At 54.1% G+C, this 22,302-nt stretch overlaps 1 protein-coding gene across 2 annotated transcripts in view; it reads right to left on the bottom strand.

Moving 5' to 3' along the window:
- Positions 1–22,302, bottom strand: part of lmf1 (lipase maturation factor 1) — a 78,348-nt gene that overhangs the window by 32,462 nt on the left and 23,584 nt on the right. Inside the window, exons 4-5 of one of the 2 annotated variants that reach the window (XM_039776547.1) lie at positions 13,431–13,579; positions 4,576–4,641 (exon numbers count right to left, since the gene is read on the bottom strand). In XM_039776547.1, coding sequence (XP_039632481.1) covers positions 4,576–4,641; positions 13,431–13,579 — 215 coding nt within the window. The remainder of the gene's footprint in view (positions 1–4,575; positions 4,642–13,430; positions 13,580–22,302) is intronic. The other variant, XM_039776548.1, reaches the window with a different exon arrangement.

Genomic DNA, 22,302 nt, shown 5'->3' with positions numbered 1-22,302 from the left:
ACCGCCAAGCACAAGTTTGGCCCGCAGACGTTTCAGGCCTGCATTACAAAGACGGCTTTCTGCCCGGACGCCAAAGTAAACAAACAGCGGTTTGGATGGCGTCCACCAAACGCGGCTCGGGCTGCCGGGGACCACAGGGGTCTGCAGGCCTCTCGGCTCCTTCCTGGAAGGGGAAATAAGAGGGAGTGGGAACAGTGGGCACCGGGGGCGAGGGGCACTTGCAGTACCAGTGCCATGTGACCGGGTGCTGGACATGGAGGACGGATGGGGATCGGCCACCTGTAACCATGGAGACCCAAGAATGGGGGACGCCACAGGCAGGCAAGGCACAGCACAGTGCTCAGCATGAAACGGCGGCACCGACGACGAGCCAGCGATGCACAAAAGGCGCTATATAAACCAAGACGCCTTCCGTTACGAGCCTAAAAAGCGGAGCACAAGATGGCACGACAGACACAGAGCGGGAAGACAGTAATGGCACGTATCGTAATGAACGGTGCTATATGACAAAGTGACGAGCCACCAACGAGAGGTCACAACATTCCTAAACAGCAAAGGCACTTTATGACACAAGCCACCCTAAAAGAAGGGACAGACCATACCCATAAAAAAAAAGGACAAGCCACCAATGCAAGTTCTCGATGCTCCCTTCAGAGCGGAGTGCCCGCCTCACTGCAGGTAGGGGTGGGCGGCCTCCGGGGGGGTGCACAACAATGGCGCCTTTCTTCTTGGAGACACAGCTATGCCTGGCGCTCAGCGTGACCAATTCATTAGGCTGTCAGCGGGCGCCGTGGGCCTCGTGACATTTTTTTGTGGCCTCTTTTTTTTTTAAATTGTGTGGAAGCCCCCGGGGGTCTTCAGGTTTGTCCTCATCCTGCCAGCTCTCGACACCTTTCATCACCCTCTCGCTGGCTGCTGCAGATTCCCAAATGTCATCGCTGACCTTCCGGGTGGGATTAACGCAGGGTTCGCAGGAGGTCACCTATGCCGAATCAGTCCGACGTGACCCGCTCCTTGTTGGCATTTTGTTGCTGCTTCTTTGCCTCGGTAAGGTCACCAGGCTGTGTCATTGTGAACAGCCTTCAACATATAATGACATCATCGTCACCCACACTAAGGGGTCTCCAAGCCAGTCAGGGTGTCTCTTGGACCAAATGTGGGGTCAGAGCCCCAAGGGGTGACCTCAGCAGGCACCGGAACCAAAACATCAAGCATCTCGGGAGTTCCACCACCCTTCACTTCCAGCCTGACGTGCCACGGTGGGAGCAGGCGACTCGGGTTCGAGGTGGTCTGCCGTTTACCTGGACAGGTCACTCTTAGGAAGGGTAGTGCAGTCAGAAATGCCAATTTGAAGCTTCACGTTTTTTAAGGGACGAGGGGGTGACCTGCTGGCACAGAGGATGTCGCCCTTGCTGGATGGTACTCTCCTCTCACACTTCGTTGCCACTATCACATGATGAGAGTCGTAGGGTGGGCAAGCAGGGCCGGTTTGTAGACTGGCATGCCCCTTAAAGGTAAAAGGGCAGGCACCCAGCTGCTGGGGCCACCTGGACCACCAGAAATGAGAGTAAAAACAGCAACGATGTTTACAGGCTTTCTGTTCTAACGAGCCCCCCGTGCCACAGACTGGCGTGAGCAGAGTCTTTGCTTTTTGTTGTTGTTTTAATGGCACCAGGGCACCCAGTAATGCAGGACTTGGCAGAAGCGTGGCACCTCAGTGCTGCCAACTGCATTGCTTCACAGGAGCCCATTAGCAGGTAATGAGTTGCAGGCTTGACCAGGGCGCCCATTACACACCTCGTGTGCCGCCTGTGTGTGTGCATCTACAGCCCTGGCCCCTTTCGAGGACCCCCAGACCTGCCAGGCACACGTGTGATGATCTGCGCCATTCACCGAGTGCTAATGACTGCAATTTGCTTTGCACGCCGATTGAGGAAGTGGCCCCTGTAATCAAACTGTGATGAAATCAGGTGCCCGGCCAAGACTGGCAGCTTTTACTAGCTGAAAGGTGAAAGGGCACCGTCGAGCCCGTATTTCTTTTGTTTCGACGACTGTTAAAATTCAAAACCCTATGGCACTGCGGGCAGCATGCTGAAACCAAACGAGCCCTGGTGGGATTTGGGGCGGGGGGGCTCCGGCTTAGGCCTCGGGCTCTTTTATGACCTGGCACACCACGCTGCCCAACTCAGCCTCATTAATGAACCCCCAAGGATTTGGGGGGATTGGGGGGGGGATTTGGTGTTTGAGGCAGTCCTGATCCCCCAGCCCATCACAGCACTGACTGATGCCAATGACCATAATGATGACCACTGCCCAGTCTTTTGGCTGTTCGCCCATAGGTGACCCCCATCACCAACCTGCTGTGGCTATCTTTACAGCCAAGACAGTGCCACGCTGCCATCTTCACTATCACCACACACTCGCCATGCCCACCTCATACTAATCACTTTGTCCTGCTCCACTGTGTCTTTGTGATGCCCTGAGGCTTGTCAGGAAGGTCGAGGTGGTGGTCTGACTTATGGGACCAACACCAAGACAGCCCCTCCAGAACCATTCCTGGTGTCGAGACCCCTCAACATAAACAAAAGACAAGATGGCAAACGGACAGAAAGCTGTGCCAACGGCACTACGAGTCACAACAAGGGCCGGCAAAAAGAATGTTCGGATGAAAAACACCTGGAGATGCTGAAGGGGCACATGCTGAGGACCACCATAAATCGGTCACGGCCACTGGGGGTGGGCATGTGGGCGCCTGCAGTGGGTCACCAGGGCCTCAGATAGCAGGTGACGTTTACGGTCCCTTTGAGGGGTGACATCAGAAAAGGCTCCATGGCTGCCAGGAGGAGCCCCTAACACTGGTGAAGGTCAGTGGACCGGTCAGAGCCGCCTGCAAGGTGCGAGGGGCCGGTGTTGGGGGGCTTCTCAGGGAAGACTTGCTTTTTACCCACAAACTCGGTGTCCCCTCACCTGTGTGACGACGCCTGGCCCTTTGGCTTTCTGCTCCACCTCAGCCCACCTCACTCTACTTCAAATGTGGGTCTCTGCAAGTTCGGACCCCCATATCTGTTCACTTCAATCTCTGGGGCGACCGAGTGGAGACTGCCAACCAAAACGACATGAGACCCCCGAGAGTGGTAGGGCGCCTTGGCAAAAATACATAAGGCTTGGTGGACAAAGAATATCAGCTGTGTGTGGGACAGCTTGGTGACGTGTGACACAACACGGACTCAGCTAGACAGACAGAGAGATAGGAAAGGCACTATATGAGAGAGACTGCATGACAAAGCTGCCGTAAGAGGAAAGGCGCTATATAATAGAAAAAGAGAGAGAGAAAAGTCAAAGGAGCTATATGACGGACACTCTGATCAAAAGAAAAGGAGCAACACGAGACGAGAAAATAAATGGGGGACATCACATGAGCAACATGAAAAAAAAAAAAAGAGCTGAATGAAAGGCGCTATATGGCGGCACAGGAGAGCTGAAGTGCCGTGTGATCAAAAAAGGGCACCAGCGTCACGGATCAAAGACATGGAGAGACCGACACGAAAGGCGCTATAGGATACAGAGGACAGGTGAGACACCCGATATGAAAGGCGCTATACAGACAGACAGACAGACAGATGAAGGCCCGCGATGAAAGGCTCTATACAACAGCTGAACTGTCTCGTCCTTCAAGCCGCTTCGGGTCACAGACCGGCCGCCCGTCGTCACCACACGCTAATCTCAGGGGCGCTAAAGTCTGCCTCCGGAGTACAAACGGGGTCTTGTGTGGTGGGATCGACGTCTCCGCCTCTCTAAGGGGACATCAAAGGGCAGACAGAGCCGGCAGATAAAGAGATTCCTTTAAAGCTCTGGGATGAGAGGGGAGAATCTGGGGGGCACGGCGGCGGGTGGGAGGCTTTTATCCTGCCATCCTCGCTCTTGTTCACCATTGCCAGTGCAGCCGTGAGGACATCGAGGGGGCTGTGGGTGTGCGAGGTGGCCTGTCACACGTCACATGTCACCATCCAAGTGTAAACCTGTTTCTACAGCCTGCTAGAATGCCTGAGGTGGGCAATTCCTCGGTTGAAATGGGACTTTTTTTTGCCCAAATTCTGCTGGCAGAGTGGAACAGAGGTTGGCACAGACGTCTCACAGCTCTGGTACATCAGATTTGAACCCCTGGCCCAGGTGCTGACTTTGCTTCGCTTCCACATCCCAAAAGATGTGTAGCTGAAGGTGGGATGGCATGAGTGTGTGTGTGTGTGTGTGTGCCCTACAACAGACTAGCACCCCTCTGGGTGCCGCTGGAACACTCATGTGGACCATGCCACATGGCATTTGGGGTTTATGCACAGCCCTTGGAACTTAGCATGAGGGTTGTCTTCGCAGTAAGTCAGGTTTATGACTTGGGCCTTGTGCCCCCCACCTCAGAGGGCACCTCAGGATCAGGACATTGTACGGCTAGATATGTGGATACAGAAAGGCCACCGGACATGAAGGACAAATAAAGGACACTGGAGTGCCACATGATGCCACCTGCCCCGCTATTTGACATCTGCAGACTCAGCCATGGCTCCCCTCCGGCCCACCTACCTCGTAGTGGTAGTCCATGCAGGTCAGGTCCCTCCAGCACTGGTCTCCTCGGATCTTGATCAGGCCCTGTGTGACACAAACACAAAGTCCGGGTGAGCCACAAAGGGGCAAGGACTGCCACCCTGTCACCACCTTCACTGCCCTGAAGCCACCAGGAATACCCAACAGTGCCATGGAAGGACAAGCCTGGGTGGCAGAGCGGCGGTCCGCAAAGAGAACTCTCGACCTGTGACTGCACTGCACCCTCCTCCACCCTGACCCTCAGCACAGGCACCTAATGGGGCAGTGGGCCGAGGCCACACACAGTGCCAGCTCCTTCAGAAAAGAACAACGGGTATAGAGAACTGGAGGCACTGTGAAGCGAGCAGACCCCCCTCGGACAGGATGACCACCAGGAAACCCCCCATTCAAGACATTTTAGTGCCAGCTGGCATTAGCCAGGGTTCAGCTGGCAGGGCACACCAAATAAAGCCAGTCCTTCATGTCACCACGGTGGTTCTGTTGTCGAGGGTCTCAAATAACGAAAAGAACGGAACACACCTCATCCTGGCACTGAACTGGCAGGACTCTCATCAGCCCAGAAGGCATCACGGCAGCAGGCAGAATTAGAGCACTTCATCTGGACGCCCCTGCAAGCCACCTCTGTGTGACATCCCGGACCACCTGAACCTGCAGTCACTGTACAAACCCCTGGCATCAAACCATCGCCAAGATGAGCGCCATGATGGTCCTCCTGTGGGCGACGGGGCATTTAGGTGGTAAACCGCACTCTTCTGGGACAGTCGGGTGCTCCCAATGATTTTCATGGCTTTGACACCCGTCTAAAAGGGGACCCTTCTCACCTCCAGATCTCTGTCATTAACTCTGGTGGCACCCGCCGCTGTATGTGACACTCGGTGCAGTGAGATGCAATGCCACCCCAGCAACCTCCACGAGGCTTCAATTTAACAAGGGAGGGCGACACGATGGCTGAATAAGGCCAGCTGTAAAGGGCACAGGGACACGTCCCCAAGTGTCACCTGCTGGATTTAGGGGTGCAGAAGGCCACATGTGAAGAAGCCCAGCAACCTCCAACAGCAAGGTGGGCTACAAAAGTCTAAACAAGGCCTGCCATGTCGGACCACTTACTGCACCCAAGAGGTGAAGGAATGAGGAGACAATGCCAGGCATGATGGGCACACGTCACGGCCACAAGCGCCACCCACCATGCATGTGACTGTGACGGGAGAAGAACAAAGAGCAGCTGTGAGGAGCACGGGGACAGTTCAGCAGTGTCACCTACTCAAGGCCCCAGGAAGAGTCCAGGGGGTGCCCACCAGTGCCAACTACTGTGTCTAAATGGTAAATACGGGCGCACAAGAGGCCAGCTGTGACGAGCACCACTCTAAGAGCTGTTGGCTGGGTACATAATGCCAGCTGTCAAGTGGCACACTATATCTGACTGGAGGTGAAGACCACCACCACCACCAGTACTGCTCATAAGTGCTTTCTGACTCTCCAGCTGCCCCAGTGGCACAACCAGCACGGTTTAGTTCAAAGGTGCCACCCGACACAAGAACAAGACGAGGAGCCCTACAGCTGCCTGCTCAACTGTGACATCTGCGAACTCCAATGCCAGGCTGAGACGTGCCAAGCAGAACACGAGCTGAGAAGAGCGACAGGGGGCTTCAAATAAAAGTGCAAGGGAAATTCAGTAGAACCGGCGTAGGCCAACGCTGCCAATGGCAGAGAATTTCACCACACGGGCACAAGGAACTCCAACTGCATGATGCCAAGGTCATTCATGAGCGGGTAAACCTAATGAGCACAGCCCATGATGGCACAACTGGCATTGCAAAGTAAGCGAGGTGCCCGTCGACTTGAAGGGCTCCTCCATACCACCCGAGGTCCGGCTGGCGACTCAATGAGCTGGTAAAGACGTGTGGACCCCCGGATAGGCCAACTGGGACTCCATGACGGCGAGACCCCCGAGCTCCGTGATCACAAAGGCCCCCCGGCAGGAGGACAGACTTGCACTTTTCGCTTTTTCCCTTTTTTTTTTTGGGCTACGGATGTCAGAATTTCCATGGATTTCTTTTTTTTTTATTCCCTGAAACAAAGTGGCCATTCATTTCAGGGGCTAATTAATGCGGGAGATGGCGGAGAGCAGCAGGGGTGCCACACACAAGCAGGCCAAGAGTGACCTAAAGTCACGCCTGTAAAGCGTTGGCTGGGGACAGTGACGCAGATTTGAGATGCCTCTGCGCCCCAACGCCTTCATCGCTGCGTCCGTCTCTGGTCGGCAATTTAAGAGCCCCCATTTTTGAGAAGCTCAGTGATGAGGGGGGGGCTTGACGGACATGGAGTTCCAGGAGGGCTGCGGGCCCAATGCCACCCACCCATCCATCCATCCATCATGTGGTCTTCCTGACCAAAGAGCAGGCACCCAGAACCCCATCAACCTAAACAAAGGAATACTTGGGTCCTGTAGGGGGCGCCATGGTCTCTGCACAAATTCTAGAAGAAACAGCTGAAAAACGTCCCAAAAATAAGGAGCAACTGGACCCCCGCCACATTTGCTGAACAGGGATTTGGGGTGTAAGAGAGCGGACCTTTACAACGTAATGCCAAGACCAGCCCTGGAGGGGGCACTCCGGAGTCAGCCACATAGTAAACTCCACCAACTCCGGGTCACAGACAAGCACCCAGCCACCAGCGTCGGCCATCCTGCAGGGGGCGCCGACCCCAATGCCACTCGCCTGTCCATTTTATAACAGCAGGCGGCCACAACCTCAGCAATGAATGGCTTTGGCCTAATGGGGGCGCCAGGTCCTTGTAGGAACAGACAGACAGATTTCAAAATGCCAAGTAAGTTCTAGAATTAACAAATAAGAGTCGCCATATCCTTGGAAACAAATAAAAGTCTAGTTGACTACAGCGGTGCCACCCCCTGTGCGTGAGTGAGCTGAGCACCACTGTTGAATGCCAATGTTTAAGTCATTAGGCGGTGCGCCTGAGCCACAGAGTCACCTACAACAGTTAATGTCACTCAGTCACTGAACTCGGGGCCAAAGAGAAGAGCCTGCCCACTCAGCTGTCCACCAGGGGGCACCAATCCCAAAGGCTGAGTGCCCAATTAGTTTTGTACTATTCTGGGTAGTAAGGACCCGCATTTGGAGTTCTCGTGCAGGGAACCACAGACCGATGGGACAAGTGACCAAGTACGAGGGGGGACAGTAGGACTTTAGGGACCTTCAAAACTCACCTAGATGTCATTTCAGAGAAACTAAGTGGAAGGGACTGGCGAGCTTTGATGGGCTCAGTCAGCCATCTGGCAAGGGGCACCAATCTCAATGCCACGCAGATCACTTGGCCCTCGTCTGTTTGGTTTGACCCTGCAGGGGGCGCCTTTTCTTTGGAGTAGCCGATTTAATTACAAGATGAAGGTAGACAGTTAGAATATACTTAGAAAAAAAAAATAAAAGTGGAGGGGCATCAGTGCACCCCCCTACTAGTTAAGCAGTGGCATCATTCTGTAGGTGAGCTGGGCGCTGCCACCGTCACTGCCATGTGACTCACTCGTGACCAGAGCCGCACCTTACAAGCCATAGGGGAAAGCGGCAAATCAGCGCCGGTCGCCAGGGTCAGATGGGGAGAGGGAGAGACCCCTCGAGGACACTGGGGGTGGGGGGCTGCAGCTGGGGGATGTCAAAGGTCAAGCATCCTCCATCTCCAGGAGCCACTAGTAGGTGGAAGTGCAAAAGGCAGAGCATAAAGAGGGTCTTTCACCACTTGATCCCACATAATGTAATCAAAGAAATGTGGAGAATTAATCTTCATAATGGTGGCATGGGAAAGGGGCGCCAGGACGAGGACAGCGGGCACGTGTGCCGATGCTGCATTCCTGCATTTATCTCATTAAAGTTAATCAAATAAGGACAAAGGGGAAGTCGCACTGGCCTGGCGGGCAGCATTTTCCCACACTTGCTACAAGTCAGCCATGGCAGGCAGGTGGGCACTTCAGTTCACACACATGGAACTAGTTGGCCGGTGCCCCCATGCCTCCTTCTTCAGGTGGTCAATGGTTCACATCCCAAGCACTAATATACAGTCCCATGTCCGCAAACCTGCGCCAAGGATATCGCGCATTAGTCGAGGTGCAGCTGACATTCTTGATAGACGATCACCCAGAAATTATTAGAGGGACCCGAGTGCGAATCCCACTGAAGGTACATTAACGTATGGGGGGGTATTGGGGGGGTGTGGGTGGGGCGCTAGGGGGGGAAAGCTTTGTCTTCAACGAACGGCGCTTTTAGTGTTTAGTGAATGATTTGTCAAGGAACACACGGACGACAAGCAGAGTTAAAAATCACACTGAAACAAACCGCCCGCCGGCCTGCTGGCCCTTCTATCGAATCATAATTAGAACAAAGAATAACGCATTTCACTGCCTTATATAGCGCCTTTACTACGAGGGCCGCAAGAACGACGAATAAATAAGAACAGCGCACAGCCTTGTGTTTGTAAGGATTCAGAACATTTGGGAAGTAATCTTCTGATCGCTGCTGAATGACGCCGACATTTAATTCATCTGAAGGAGTTGGGAAAATAAAATATGTGGAAAAACTGCAAAGGGAAATGTTGATACAACGACGTGTGTCCTAGTAAACGGCACACACACACACACACACACACATATATATACACACATATATATATATATATATAAATAAATGTTGATAGAACTGTCCTAGTAAACAGCACACACACACACATATATATATATATACACACACACACACACACTAATCTTTATATACCAGATAGACTTCCCGAAGGTCTTTTTTATGTACACATTGTTCATTTTCTGTAGGATTTGTATTTTTATAATTATACAGCACTTCTTCTTATTATTATTAAAGCTCACTCTGTAAAATTAAACTATGATTATACAATTCAATGTTTATTATATTTATGCATTATTATATCTATATATAGATACAATATATATACCAAGAATGTTAAAAATAATCGTTCAAAAATGTGTTTGTGAATGTAAATCTATCGGCACAAAGCGACACTCGTGAGTAACATTTTTAGGAAGTTCAAAAAGCAACGCAAATCGCCGAGCGCCCGTCTGCGACTCACACAAGCTTTGGCAGAATACAGTAACTGACAGGAGGCCGGCCCGCCCTTTCCGAGTTTTGGTAGTCGTGATTCGTCAATTCTGGGTAGCCGAGCGAGCCGTCATTGGCCAATTCTTGGCCGGTAGCGATTGGCCCGAGCTTTCAATTCTTGGTAGAATCTTGGTAGCGGAAAGCGATCTGATTGGCTCTCGCTACCAAGAATTACCTCGACTCACGGCTGCTCGGGGGCGCCAGGGTGACCGGAGAGAGGGGTCAGTGCCCACCCAGACAGACCAGGTCACCAGTCCCAAATCAACACAACGCATGGCACTTTTTGGAGAGATGGGAGGGAAAACCGGAATGCTGAGAGAACGGGAACAGCAAGGGGGCCTGGGAGTTGAACCCGAGACTTTGGCAGCACGCCACCCTTTATATAGCGCCCTACAAAGAGAACACAAATGGAAGAGAAGAAGGCTGCCATGTGCTCCGGTTTCCTCCCACAGTCCTGAGACATGCAGGTGAAGTGCATTGGCGATCCTAAAATGTTCCTGGTGCGTGCTTTGGGGTGTGTGTGTGCCCTGTGGTGGGCTGGCACCCTGCCCGGGGTTTGTTTCCTGCCTTGTGCCCTGTGTTGGCTGGGATTGGCTCCAGCAGACCCCCGTGACTCTGTTTTAGGATATGGCGGGTTGGATAATGGATGGATGGATGAATGGAAACCCGCCATATAGCGCCTTTCACACGGAAATGCAATGGACATTAAAGAGGTCCCCTAGTGGCTAAGGCACTGAACTGCAGCACAAGTACCCACCGTGACAACTTAGCTATGAAAACACAGCTGGCATGGGGACATAAAACCACACAAAGTGCCCCAGCCAACCTGCTAAACACAAAGGACTGTGGTGGAGGGTCAGAGCCTAACCTGGCAGCACTGCACACCCTCGGCTGGGTGGGGGTTAGAAAACTGCAATACGTGGACAAGGGGGCAACAGGCCAGGACAGCGGGTCTCCATCTCGGGCCCACGGCAGGCAGCTCCTCTCTTCAGGGTGTCAAAGAGCAGCTGAAGTGACCTGCAGGTGGCCATTGGGACAGAAGGGACCCTTTAACTGAAGTGGACAGGTGAAGACGAGTGTGACCAGCAGTGGACAGACAGACGGACGGACCACTGCACGTGTCGTGTGCCACCGACCAACGAAAAACAGCAACACACTTGGGCCACATCTCTCTTGAAAGCCGTGCCAGGGCAGGATCAGGCTGGCATGAGAATGTGACACTGGCACTTCAGCCAGACACGGCTGCGGTGGGACGCCTGGAAATGGCGGGGGGTGGGACACACAACTGCAGCCCCCGGAGACTAAGCCACGAAATGGCTAGATGAACGTCTGCGGCAGCTGGTGGTCCCCTAAACGCCAACTTTACGACCCCAAGCAGGTCTGGCGGGACTGCGCCTTCACTTTTTCATTTTTTGGTGTCATTTTGAAACAGGTGCACCGTCACGGTGGGGAGAGGAAACCTCGGATCGGTGCGTTGAACTCCCTCCTTACGGCCGTCACTCACATCCCGCGCTGGCAGAGGGCATGGCGCAGCTGTTGAAGTGCTGAGTCCGCATGACGTCAGGCCGAGTCCCGTGAGGGGATCAGCAGCAACTGGCCGCCCGTCAGCCGCATCCTCGAGTTTCACGGAGGACGACGACGGCGGCGGAGAAAGGAGCCCGTTAAGGTGGGTGGAGCAGGCACCACCCACCTGGCATCTCAGTGCAAATGAGAAAAAAAAAAGGAGGACCCCCCCCCCCTCACTCTGGGTGGGATGATCCCCACCCCCACTCCCTACTGTCTTCCTTTGCCCTGGCATCCACCTGAATTCTGTGAGCTCAATTCTCCAGAGCTGCAATTCAGTAATACCCACCCAGGTGCCCACAGCACTTTCTTAATGGCCACTCTCATTTCAGGATAAGGGGGCCCCTCTAAAGGGGTGCCAGCCAGCAGGCAGTACTACGTCCTGGGCACTTTTCATACCCACTTCACAAATACACCCAAGGGTATTGTAGAATGGGGATGACATCCCCCTAGAGGGCCAGGAGAGGATTACGCTGGCATTACCGAGCCTGGCATATACACACAGAACGTCATCACGCTGTGCCAAAGCCATGCCCGTCTGGGGTCACATTCAGTAGGCAAGTTTGAGACTTAAGGGGCCCACTGACTTGGAGAAAGTCAAATTCAGGATTCGAGTACCAGGTGCCCACCGTAAGACGTCGATCAGCGCTGACTGGAGTGTGGGAGGGTGGCACAGCGGCTGAAAGGTGGCGACACGGGCCGAGATAAACTGCCTCCATTCCTTGTGTCTGGTGAGGGGTGTGTGCAACGCCACATGATGCTTTGCAGTCCAAATGAAGAAGAGCTGCCACCCCGATGCCCCCCCGCCTGTAACCACAAGCCCCCCAGCGACTGCCATGTTCTGATTCTCATTACACAGATGAGCAGCTTCTGCGCCCACACATCTTAAACTGATTTTCAGGTCACTGCTAAGTTCCTGGCAGTCCTGGCCGCTGGCGGCACAAAAGGACCCCTCCCCCACCGTCAGGTTTATCGGGGGGCTGCGTTTTATTACACTCAAGTGCCACCTTCTACCCGCTCTCTCTCTCTTCCCCTATCAGGAAGCTCAGGGTGAGCCGCTGTCTCAGGTCCCGCCTCATATGTCTTCACAGCTCCTGCCACCTTTGCCCATCCTCATGCCCGGGCATTTCAGATTTTGTCTAAAATGTTTAAACTCACAGTGCCATCCCATGATGCACTGCAGCTCCCGGGAGCAGTCTGTGTTGGGGTGAACGACGAGTGCCCAGGTGGCACAGTTGCATATGGATTAGAGCCGCTGATTAGGTTTTCAATGCCTTGGCAGCTGGCACCGAATGTGACATTTCCAGGTCTCCTCTCATACCCTGCAGATGGGTCACAACCTACACTGTGGCAGGAGGAGGGAAGTTGGCATCTGCCCACTAACTTCTGGAACAGCCTTCAGAGCAATGAGGGGAATGAGAAAAGGGATGAATGGGTGGGCATTTAGCATATCGCCGGTGCACCCACTTGGGGGCAGTCATGAGGTTAGCCCGTCCTTAGTGAAGCAGTTGGCAGGGCTAAGCCAGCCTTACACAGCACATGTTTAGCAGCAGAGCAGACGGGGGTCTCTTTGGCCTGAAACCAGAAGACCCGCGTATTGTGGGCAGCGTAATGCCACAGAGACAAATCCTCAGCAGAGACAAATACCCAGTTGGCACGAAAAGACCCTGGGAGGGTCATCAAGGACAAAGCAGGGCAAGTAGTGTTGCATGGATGCCAGTGCTTCAGTGGGCACCGTAGTGTATTCCACACACATTGGGACCACTTCAGTTGGTCACATAATGTGACTGTGAACCCACCGGGCTCGGGGTGAAGGGGTGCACACGTTTGCTGTGCGTGCCACCTCTAAACTGGCACGTGTGTGAGTGCCCTGCAAGGGACTTGTGCCCAGTGCTTCCAGCACAAGAAGTATAAAGCATGGATGAACTGTAGCCCACCAACCCAATCGACAGCCAGTCCCCCCATAAGGCACTCGCAAGAGAGCTCACTTTACTGGGGGGGTCAAAGGACTCTCCCAAGAAGAGCATTCAGAGGGCACTGGTGACTGATAAGGAGGCCCAGCCTGGCATCTTGGGTAAGGTTCAACAGTCCACAACCACCGGGCACAACCACCCGAAAGAACAAACTGAGACTCACCGCCCCCAGCATGATGCGGAAGATGAGCCAGCGGAAGGCCCAGATGACGATGCCAGACGGCGGAGTGTTTGGCGGCACCCTCTGCAAGCTCCACAAGGGGCACAAGAAGATGCCTAGAAATCCCGTCTCCAGTAGCTGAGACTCCCAACCTGTGGAGAGAGGAGAAGGCAGGGGCATCACAAAGAGGCGGACACTCGCTGACCAGAGCACTGCTCCTATATAGCGCCTTGCCACTGACCCAAGGGACAGAAACAGCCCCATCCCAGGCTCCGGGGGGGTCAAAGAGCACTTCCAGTGGGCACGGGGGCAGCTGGCAGGACAGAAGGAGCCGCTCTGGTTCCAATCTGCAGACATGGGCAGCGACTCTGCTGGGCCACTCCTGGCATGAATGGTGCTCACTTATAGCCGAGACTCGGGCGTCTGTGCCAACTGCTGCTGCTCTACTGCGCCTCCTGTAGACAGCAGATGAAAACACCTGAACTTACCATAAATGAGGAGGGCATGACGGGCAGGACTGCAACCCTCAGCAGGCATGGCAGAAGACTGAGGTAGAAGAGGGGCAAGACGGCTCCTTGGGTTTCCTTTCTTCTGAAGATCAGACTTTCATTTTGAATGATAATTAATTATAACAAGAAAATGGACCCCCACAATGCCAAGTGTCAATGTCATTTGCCAGTGTCAATCACAGAGTTCACAATCACAGAGACGGGCACCAAGGGGTGTGGCCTTTTATCGAGGGGCACAAGGCATGGAACCCCATAAAGTTGCTTGCCAAGCTTTCTTCCCTTGTCTCCACTGCCCACATATGACTGGCACATTGTGCTTGTTAGCCAATGAGCTCAAACCAAATCTTGAGGGCATCGATGCCAGTCACTGAGTATTGATGCCAAAGGTCTTGTGGGGGACTACTGGGAACAACTCCATTGGCACACATGTGCCCGGCTGTGGGCAGGTCTGTGCCTGTGCCTTTTCCTTCTCTCAGGTTTGCGTTCTGACAGACGGCGCAGATGGCAGCCTCAGGATAAACAGTTCAGAGGCAAATTTGACGGAAAGGAGGGCTTGGCAGCCGAGGGCTGTGTTTTCTTAACCCAGGAGTGAACTGGCGCACTTTCACTGGTCGACCCGGTTTAGGTGCCGACAAAGCTGTACTGAAATGACGCAGAGCCATCGTGTCACCCGGTGCCACCAGGCTGGAACTGATGTGTACCCAGAGGAGCCTCAGGCTGTGATGGGCACCCCAAACAAACGGGCGACAAAGCTCAAATTTAATAAACGGGGGTGGGCCGGGGGTCTTAAATTAACAACAGGGGCCATCGGCCTAAGGTCACATACACCATCTTGTCTTGTGGACTTCCAAACCTGCCCTGCACAGGGTGCCACACCAGCACTGCCCACACTTGCTCAAAGTTCTACCCGGACGAAGATCCCCCCAAAAAGTACTGAACCCGAGAGCCGACTGGCTGCGCCAGCACAGATGACGAAGGCACTGGCAGCGTGAAGTACGTTAATAAATCGGGATGCAGGAAATAACTGGTCAGGGAAAAAGAAAAAAATGAGATGCAAATCGGAGTTTGCATGTGGCGTCAGCTGGCACGGCGGATTATCAATGCCGCTCGGGGACTTCCAGGGAAAACAAGACACGCTGCTTTGAATAGCCAAATGCGGGCCGTTTTCACCCGATCTTATCAGCCTCTGTCAACTTGAGCTGCGGAGTGCCAGGCCATCAATGCAAAGTACGTGCCGCCAAGCGGACACCAGGGGCAGGAAGGCTCGAAGGAAGCTGGACTGCCAGGCCTTACTGGCACTAAAAACGTGAGGACAACATGCAATGAAAGATATCGCAGTGCCAACGGTGGCATAACGTAAAAAGCATAAGGCAAGAACCAACCCCAGATGGGATGCCAGTCCATCACCATTTAATCAGGGAAAACCAAAACAGCCTTAATGGGCATGTATCTTGACAGCCCCAGCCAGGGAGGCACAAGAAGGGCACCAATCCAGATCTGGAAGTCATCCATTGCAGGGCACACTTATGCTGGGTCAATCGGCTGGTACAAAATGGGCACAAGGAAGGTAAAACACCAAATAGGGTGCCACTCTGTCCCAAGGCACATAAGAGTTGGCAATTGATGCCAACACTGGGCACAAGATGGGCACCAACGCTATACAGAAGGAGGGCACACTCTTGGGTTCAAATACAAGTTTCCAATTAGGCATAAGACTAATACTGGGCAGGGAGCCAGTTCATCACAGGGCACACCCACTCATACCAGGCGAACTTGGCATCACCCACGAACAAGCACACAACACTGGGATGTGGAAGGAGGACTGGAGGACCCAGGGGGAAAAAACAAACAGACTGAACCGTGGGCACCGACTGGCATGATGAAGCAGTGGCACTAACCTCTGTGCCACCAAGAAGACAGGAATGCCCAGGGTCGGTCAGCCCCATTAGTGCACCCTACTGGGTAAGCCACTGGTTCATGAGGTCCTGTAAAGTGTCTCACTAATGAAAGGCGCTATATAAGGGGGGCCTGCCTGTTAGACGGTCGGTCACAAAGCCACGCACGATGGACAAGGTGCCATATGAGGCACTACAGAAAGGACACTTGATGGTCACCATGCATTTACAAAGCAAACACAAAGGCGCTATACAAGTGTCCTTGTGTCACAAGATCTCCTGACTCCACACCAACAGCCCACTAGGAGAGTATGCCACCGCAGTAAGGCGCTATATAATGCCAGCGCGCACTGCATCCAAGAAGATCCAAAACGCATGGGGTCCAGGGCAGCCACGGCAGAAGACGGGACTGAAGGTGATAACACAGCACGGGCAGCACGATGGCATGGCAGTGTGCTACCTCCCGTCTGCCAGCCTGCACGTGCCACACTGCTCTTCTCCTGGGCTCCCCTGACTTGTGCCCAATGATGCCAGGGTGGGCTGCAGCTCCACCACAATCGGGGTGAACATATTAATGTGATTACCGGTAAAGCCTCGCCAGGCGTTTGGTGCCCGTCATTTTATTTGAGGAGATGATTTTGCAGAGAAGCAGCTGGAAGGTAGACGATGGGTGCAGGTGCCATCTGAAACTGACCTCCACGCACAGTCTTAACCCACCCCTCAAGAGCCCACCTGGGAGCAGCATGGTCACCCCAGTAGGAGACTTGGGCAGCCTGGCTGCCAAGGATTTTGAACGGAGAGGCAGGCGGGTACCCAATGTGGGCACCAGGCAGGCTCTGCTCCTGGGATGTCTGTGGCCAGGGGGTGACTTTGAAAGGCGCTCTTGTGCCGCCAGCTCTGCATATCTTCAGATCGGACCGATAAGCCGGCGCACGTACACAAGACCCGCTCTGTTGGCGACTTTTCATATGGAAATCGTGCCGACGGTAACAAAGGGCACTTCATCGCGAACATCACGGCAGTGGGCCGTGTGCACCAAGGCGTCCTGTCCACCCTAGGGCCGGTCACCACAAGGCCCCTCCGATGCCAGTTCAATTCAAAGCCTGACACACTCATGACAGCTTCCTTGGGTACAATGGCACCAGGCAGACTGTGAACTACATGGGTGACAAACGGCTGGCAGTCGCGATGCACGAGTCTGTCCAGTTCTGAAGAGCTTGGGCGCTGGCACCTAGCAGGACATTAAAGGACAAAGGACAGGACACGGGTCATAAACAATACAACTTGGAAAAAAAAAAAAAAAATGCCGCTGCCACGTCCTCCTCAGATGGCACATGCCTTTGGTTCTTTTGATCTGTCCATGGGCCCCGGGTTTGGCCCACCTGCCCCATTCGGTGCTTTAGGACCCCGGGACCCCTCGGCCTCTCATCCTAAGCTCACTGCGGGGTTCAAACTGCCCCCTGCTGGCCAGTCTGTGAAGCTCTCTGCCCACTTAAATCAGCCCATTGAGAAGAGTCACCCCCGGCAGCCTGGCGTTTGTGAGGACCGCCTTGCCGATGCACCTGCTGCTCGTCAGATTTCAGCAGCTGCACTGCCTCCACAAAGGGGCTCATTGTGGGGGTCCGGAAGCAGAGCGGCACATCGGCTCCCACTCGGGCAGGATGACAGCGGGCTGGAGATTTACAGTAGCGGCTTGACGAAAACTGAAGAGCGACAACCGCGGGCAAGGCAGGGGTCTGTTTTGACAACGACAGGAGTGCGAGGACGCCCGTGTGTGTGTGTGTGTGTGTGTGTGACACGAATGAGCCACTCAGGGAGTCAAAGGCCAAAGTGCGTCTTGGAAGAAACGGAAGCGGCGCGGCGCTGGCACGATAAGACACGGCTCATTTGCATCATCAGCGCTGGCATGTCTGCACACCAGCTGACCAGGAGAAGGGCTCGGCCTCACAGATGTGTGCCAGCTGCCCCCCTACCAGTGTAAAGGAGGGGCGGCAGGCAAGGCTGGCGATGGCACCATGGGGTTCACTTTTCTAGAAGGCAAAGTTAATCCACCTAATGTTACACATTTACACGGCAGAATATAGTGCCAGGCTGTGAAGCTTTCTGCGCACTGTGTGCCCTTGTGGTTGAACACCCATCTTAGGAAGCCCCCAAACCCATATGATGTCCTTTGGTGCAGCAAAGCGAGCAAAAGAGGAGAAGTGACCTCACTGGGCAGAGGTGGGCACCCAACATGAAGTGGAGCCATTGATGGCATGGAGTGCCCATCTGTCTTGTTCTGGGTTTGTTCCCTGCGCCGGCCGATTCCTTTTTGTGTGAGGTGGGCATCATCTCACATGTATGAAACCCTGCGTGCAAAGCAACTGGCACATCCTTACAGCTCAGTGCCCAGGGAAGAGGGGGCACAAAATGGAGTCGTGCAGTGAAACATTCTGATGTGGCGGTGGGCATTTTTGGGGCGACTTTCAAAGGGTACGTCTGGCTGCCCAAATGTCAAAACTCCAAGGTGGGGGGACATAAAAGATCGCTGGTGTGACAACTGCAAGGGGAGTCAAACTCCTAGGGTAAGCCAACCAGGACATGGCAACCCTGGCATAGAATGAGAGTGGGTGGAGCGGTCCGATGAAACTCCGAGGTCCTTCATGTCCATCGCCAACCCTCAAACCCGAGGTGACGGCCGAGGATTCCTCGTTCCAAGTCCTGGCCTGCTTCGATACCCCCTTTGCAGATCGGGCCGCACGTAGGGTGATGCCAGCCCAGGTGCCCAAGCGGGTACGGCAGCCATCAGCCGAGCTCTGTGGACAACTGTGAACACACCGGGAGGCCACCGAGGTGAGGCTCCAGTCACCGATGGCAAATTCTGGGCAGGACACGTTGGCCATCACAGCCCACACAGACAGACGTGGGCCCACCTGTTGGCCGCGGGTTAAGCGACCCACTCAGGTGCGCCAACCGTCAGCCATCTCAAATAAGAAAAAAAAGGAAGGTTGTCGAACAGTGGGAGCTGAACTGGATGAGCGCACCGACTGGCCGACTGGTCCTGCTGAACGCCTTCATGGCTGCCATGGCCACCAGCTGCATGCTGGCAACATTGGGCAAGAGGGCAGGGGGTTAGCTATGAAAGGCGCTATATGACAGATGAAGACACACGGATGACGCACCGTGGGATGGACAGATGGGCAGGTCAATGCACCCGTCCACTATATAGCGCCTTTCCCATCTGCCAACTCCATGCCAGTCACAGCTCTACACCCACCAGGGACCTCGGGCAGCCTTGAAGCTAAAGAGTACAATCGTCAGGCGTTCGGTCAGCCAAAGATGACAAAGTGTGACAGCCACACAGTGTGCGCGTATGGCGCCACTCGGCCTGCACTTGCCAAAGCCCCCAGGGCGCAGAGTTCACCTTCCCAGCGTGCACTGCGGGCGTAAACAGCGGATTAGGCGCAGGTGGGCGGGGAACACAAACAGCCGCCGTCCTCGCGTTAACCACAAATTTGTTTTAAAACAGTCAAAGCTTGAGGTCCGCCTGATTTGTTTAAGTATGTGCCCAGGGGGATGGGATGGGGGACAAGGCAGGGGGCACTCACGGACAAGCGCCACCTACATGCCAGCGTGAGAAGCAGCAAATCCCACAAGGGGAGTGGCACTGCCAGGGCCTGTAGAGCACACAGCTGGCCTTTCAAACACAACACAAGGGGGTCTCATCATGTGACTCGCCAGCACAACACCGACGGACCCCCACCTGCTGGCTCACATTCAGAATGTCAGACGAGGCCAACTTGCACGTGGCCTAAATGACGAGAGGCAGAGACCAGAAGAGTGTCGCTGGTAGGGTGCCAGCCTGGCCTGCCAATGGCAGAAATGAGATTCTGAGCCCCCCACGCCATAACAAGGGGCAAATCCAGCATCACGGTGACACAATGACGGGCAAACCCAAAGCAGAGGAGCAGGTTAGCAAAGGCAACGGAGCACAGAGAGGACATCGCTGGAATTTCACTTTCAATTTCAATGCCACCTGTCTTGCAATGGGTGAAGGTGGCAACTGTGGTCGGGTCACCCCTGAAGGGTCTCACTGGCCATTTTCACAAAACTAGCAATGAAAGACATTTGCTGATAAACATCCAAAGTGGGCACAGGTGACACGCTTGTCATGGTGGAACTCCTTTACTGCGCAGTCCAGTCCAGTGGCACTCATATCCCCCTCCCCACCCCCCACATTCCTGCAGGAGGTGCCACCAGACTGACCTCATCGGACGCACCCCACGAATTTTTCCCTCTGTCCAGCAGCATGTGATGTCCACATGTCATCCGGTCACCCCTTAAGGTGCCAGCCTGCTGACTGGACCTGAAGAGACCGCCACAGTGGCCACCCGTCATGCTGGGGCATCAAACAACTCGACGGCATCACTTCACGTCCATTGGCTTTGAGCGCATTAACGTCATTCAAAGGCCAATCGATAAAGACCCCCTTTAACCAAGCAGACCCCTGGTGGTGCCCCGTGTGGACTCGAGTTCCCCGTTGACATCCCTTAGAAAAATGAAGCCTGAGTGGGCCTGGCAGGAGTACTAGCACCCTGTGCCCACCCGACACACACAAAGGCGACAGGAGGCCGTCCGTAGCTTGATGGGCGGGTCTAGGAGGCGGAGGGTTCGTCTGCACAGATCACTGGCCACACCCCCAAGGCGAGCAGGTCAGGTGACTTTAGAGTGTCTTCATCGTGTCACTCAGATGTGTGAGCAGGTCCAGTGACGGGGTGACCCCAGACAGGCCAGTGTGCCTGGTGACGGACTGGCAGCCCCAGGATCACACCCAGTTCTGGTGCCTGCCTCTGTGAAGCCGGGCATGTCCAGAAAGTGCATAAGTGACAAGTACAACTGAGGAGGTCTCACGCCAAAGCCCACCCGTAGACCCTGCAAATGTCTGTCACTGCTCGCTCCACTGCCCAGAACCGGATACGAGGGTCACAACATGAACGCTTGAATGGATGGAGACCCCTGCCTCCCAGCTAAAGGACCCAATGCTGGCCCACTCATGCCCCCCTCTTCAAAGCGACGGGCTAGGAGATCACAGCCAGGACCCTGCAATGACACAGCACTGCTGGTGCACCCACCACAGGATCCCAAAATAGGACCCTGGTGACACCTCAGCACCGCACACACAAAAACAAAGTGAAGGTCTCAGTGCAGACCACCAGGCGCCATCTTGGGTTCCTCGGCCTTGACTGCCACTACCAAGGAGACTCTGATATCACAAACCACCATCTTTAATAGGCAGACAATGTGTCATGTGACCGGCAACAAGCATAGCAACTGAAAACAACATGGCTGCAGTCACACAAGACTCGACAGCCCACCCCAGTGACAGCAACATCTGAAAAACAGAACACAAAAAGGCACAAGTTAAACTGGGGGGCTTAAACAGCACGGGCATCCATCTGACGTGGCACCACCCTGCTGACCAACCAGTCAAAAGACTTTTAAAAGTGAACGGGTCAGGCCAGCGTGGTCACTGGGACAATGCCAGCTCACCTAGGCCAGCCTGGCACTGCTCCATGAGGACTCCATGCCACGTGCAACCTCAGAAATTCAGGGAGGACCCGATACTTGGGTATCAGAAAGTTTAAGGGGCATATGCCACGTGACCGGCAACAGGCACGGCAACTGGAAACAATATGGCTGCAGCGTCTAAACAGCGACAGGCATGCCCACCAGAACAATATTGACCCAGAAACAAGCCAAGTACAGTGACAAGCCAGTTCTGGGGGTGCCCCCACTGCCATACGTCGCCCACTAACAGGATCGGCACTCCAAGAAAATAAAAAAAATGATTCATTAGGTGGTTAGCGAGGCATCGGAGCAGGGGGGCCGTAAAGAAAATGAGAGGAAAACATCGAGGAACAATCCAAGGATTTGTCAGGAATGCCCCGGAGAGCCACAAAGTGGCAACTTATTTACCGAAGAAGATTTATGGAAAAAGTACGTAGGCTACAGAAAAAGACATAAAAGTCTCAACTGGGCACAGAGCGCCCGCTAAACGGGACCATGTAAGACTGGAAGAGATTACATGGGTGGGAAATAATGGGCACAGGAGAGGCCTGGCACCCCCTCCCTGCCAGGGCCCACCGGGTCACAAAATTAGAAATACTCAATTTGTGAAGCTTGTAAGGGGTGGGCATCATATTAGACAGGAGCTGGGGTCGGTGCCAGGGCTGAGCCTGGCACAAAAAGACCACCCACCTTCAGTTCTTAGCCATGTCGGGGGCATGAAGGCGCACGATGCAGGAAAGAGAAAGAAAAAGACATACGTGTGTGTGTGTGTGTGTTCTGCAACACAGTAGAAGTGCCAGGGGGCACCAAATGAGTCAAAAAACAAACAGGACTGGCGAGCTCTGAAACAAACCAAAAAAGCGGGCACCAATCTCCAGGTCAACACAAACTCTGCCAAGGTGGTCCTTCTGAAATATCGCACAG

Source organism: Polypterus senegalus, chromosome 13 (assembly GCF_016835505.1).
Source record: "Polypterus senegalus isolate Bchr_013 chromosome 13, ASM1683550v1, whole genome shotgun sequence".
NCBI lineage: Eukaryota > Metazoa > Chordata > Cladistia > Polypteriformes > Polypteridae > Polypterus > Polypterus senegalus.
Note: the sequence above shows the minus strand (reverse complement) of the source record. Positions and strands in the feature narration are given on the sequence as shown.